Source organism: Stegastes partitus, unplaced genomic scaffold (assembly GCF_000690725.1).
Source record: "Stegastes partitus isolate 25-593 unplaced genomic scaffold, Stegastes_partitus-1.0.2 Scaffold1137, whole genome shotgun sequence".
Lineage (NCBI taxonomy): Eukaryota > Metazoa > Chordata > Actinopteri > Pomacentridae > Stegastes > Stegastes partitus.
In genome coordinates this window covers 103,105-105,605 of record NW_007578868.1, presented here as the reverse complement: position 1 = coordinate 105,605, position 2,501 = coordinate 103,105, and the positions used below count along the sequence as shown (strand labels likewise).

The following is a 2,501-nucleotide window of genomic DNA, read 5'->3' as shown; positions in this document are numbered from 1 at the left end:
TGTAATCTCATAGTTTTAATCTGTAATCTCATAGTTTTAATCTGTAATCCCATAGTTTTAATCGGTAATCCCAACATTTTCATTTGTAGTTTTTTAGTTTTTTACATGTAATCCTGTAGTTTCCAGTTGTTTTCAATCTGTAATCCCATGACATGTCACAGATAATTCCATAGTTTTGGTGTCTAATCCCATTTGATGTCAACATATAATCCCTCATTTTTACTTGTCATCTCAGAATCTTTACATTTAATCCCACAGTTTCATAGTTTTCACGTTTGGGGATTTCGGTTTTTGTTTTTGTTTGTTTTTTTAAGGTCATTTTGCTTCTCTTTGGGGTTATTTGCATCTTGTTTCAGTGATGCTGCGTCTTTTTCGTGATGATTTTGCAGTTTTTTCCTATGATTTCATGTTTTTTGGTGATTTTGCATCTCTTAGTGGCAGTTCCACACCTTTTCGTGATGATTTTGCACCTTTTTGTTGTGATATTGCGCCTTTTTTGGGTGATTTTGCATCTCTCAGAGGTCATTTTGCATCTCCTCGTGGCGGTTCCACACCTCTTTGTGGTGATGTGGATCAGCTGCTGCTGCGTTGCCTGCTGGGTTTTATCTGCCGTCCTCTGTTCTGGGCCCGTGCAGGACGCTGAAGCTGCGTCTCTGCTGTATTCTGACTGTACAGCGGTGGCACCAGCACCGGGCCACGCTTCGACTCCACCGTTAGTCCGTCGGGTTGTTTACTGATCCAGTCGATCAGCTGTGAGTCTGGACACAAACATGAATCCTGTGTGACGTCCAGCGGAGATGATAATCAGATCACACCTTCTCCGCATGACTCACTCAGAGAACACGAGCAGAAAAGGTGAGAAACCTGCGTGTGTGCAGGTTGTGTTAACTTTCCACCAGGTTTCTGCTTTTTATTTCCTCCTGAGACGAGCAGCTGCACAGAACCGCATGACCTCCAAAACACTGAAACATCAACGGCCGTCTGTCCTCCAGCGAGCTGGAGACGGTTCAGCGTCTGCAGGACGAGGAGACAAAACGGTCACAAAGAGACGCAAAACGACTTCAGCACAAACAAACACAAGAAAAAACACTGTCGCAGAGACGCACAACGACATAAAGGAAACACAAATCAACAGCTGGTTTCAGAAAAGTTGGATAGTTAAACATCTACGGTGCATGTAGTCTGTACTGTTGGTGACAGTGAGAGAAAAATGATGCACATGTTAAGTGAAGAAAATGATTAAAAAAAAAAACAAAACGAGGCCACAGTGAAGAAAAACGACTGAAAGTTAAAACCAAATGAGCCAGGGTGTGTCGAACTGCTTCTGGAGGAAACTCTGAACGAGGAAACGTCGTCTCTTCGCTGTAAAAGACGCCAAAACAATCTTCTGGGGTTCATTCACGAGTCGAGCTGCCTCCATCTGTTACCACGACGACACACGGATTCGGGTCAGACGGGTCAAACGTAGTGGATGGCAGTGTTTCCTGTCGCCACGGCAACAGATACGCAGGTGACGAGCGCTGCTCAGCGAACGAGAGGAAACACGGCACACCTGCTGAGTGTGAGCCGGAGATAAAGAGAGACGTCTGGAAAAGAGTGACATGAGGCGTAAAAATAAAATNTCCTGCAGCCCCTCCACCCGCTGCTCGCTCGGTCCTTCTCCTCCAGGACTCGGAGAAGCAGTCAGGTTTCCTCCATCTTTAACTTCCGTCTGAGGAGTCGGGGGTCGGAGGGCGAGATGGCCGACGACGAGTACAGCGTCCCGGGCGACGTGGTGGAGGGCGTCGGCGGTCGGACCTACAGCGGCGGCACCTTCAGCGGCATCCTGCCCCATCCGTGGCCCAAACGGAGGCCGAGCACCTACAGCACGGCCAGCCGGAGCTCCCAGGTCCGCTGAGACGTTACCAGACATTTAGAGTTTACATGTAATCCCACAGTTACCATAAGTAATCCCGTGGTGTTCATGTGTAATCCCATGGTATTACATGTAATCCCAGTTTCCACATGTAATCCCATGGATTTCACATATAATCACATCATTTTCACATTTAATCCCACAGTTTTTACATATAATCCCATCGTGTTCCAATATAATCCCATTGTTTTTACGTGTAATCCAATATTTTTTGCTTCTAATCCCAATGGTTTCACTTATAATCCCATTGTCTCTGTAACTTCATGCCTTTTACATGCAACCCTGTAATTTCATATAATCACACAGATTTAACATATAATCCCATAATGTTCATATATAATCCCACAGTCTTCACACCTGTGCGTCTGTGTGTGTGTGTGTGTGTGTGTGTGTGTGTGTGTGTGTGCAGGTGTTCTATCCGACGCTCAACGTCAACGGGAAGCTGTTTGTGGCCATGGAGCAGAACGGGGTTTCCCCGCCGCCACTGCAGGGGCAGCTGTCGGGCTGCACCATGGAGAAGGTCAAGGAGGAGAGTGTGAGTCCACAGTGTGTGTGTGTGTGTGTGTGTGTGTGTGTGTGTGTGTGT

The 2,501-nt window shown here is 46.6% G+C and overlaps 1 protein-coding gene across 1 annotated transcript in view; it reads left to right on the top strand.

Annotated features, from left to right (window-relative positions):
* Positions 1-2,501, top strand: part of LOC103368275 (sodium channel protein type 2 subunit alpha-like) — a 157,211-nt gene that overhangs the window by 64,438 nt on the left and 90,272 nt on the right. The window contains exons 9-10 of the mRNA XM_008296600.1: positions 1,631-1,888; positions 2,325-2,450. Coding sequence (XP_008294822.1) covers positions 1,631-1,888; positions 2,325-2,450 — 384 coding nt within the window. The remainder of the gene's footprint in view (positions 1-1,630; positions 1,889-2,324; positions 2,451-2,501) is intronic.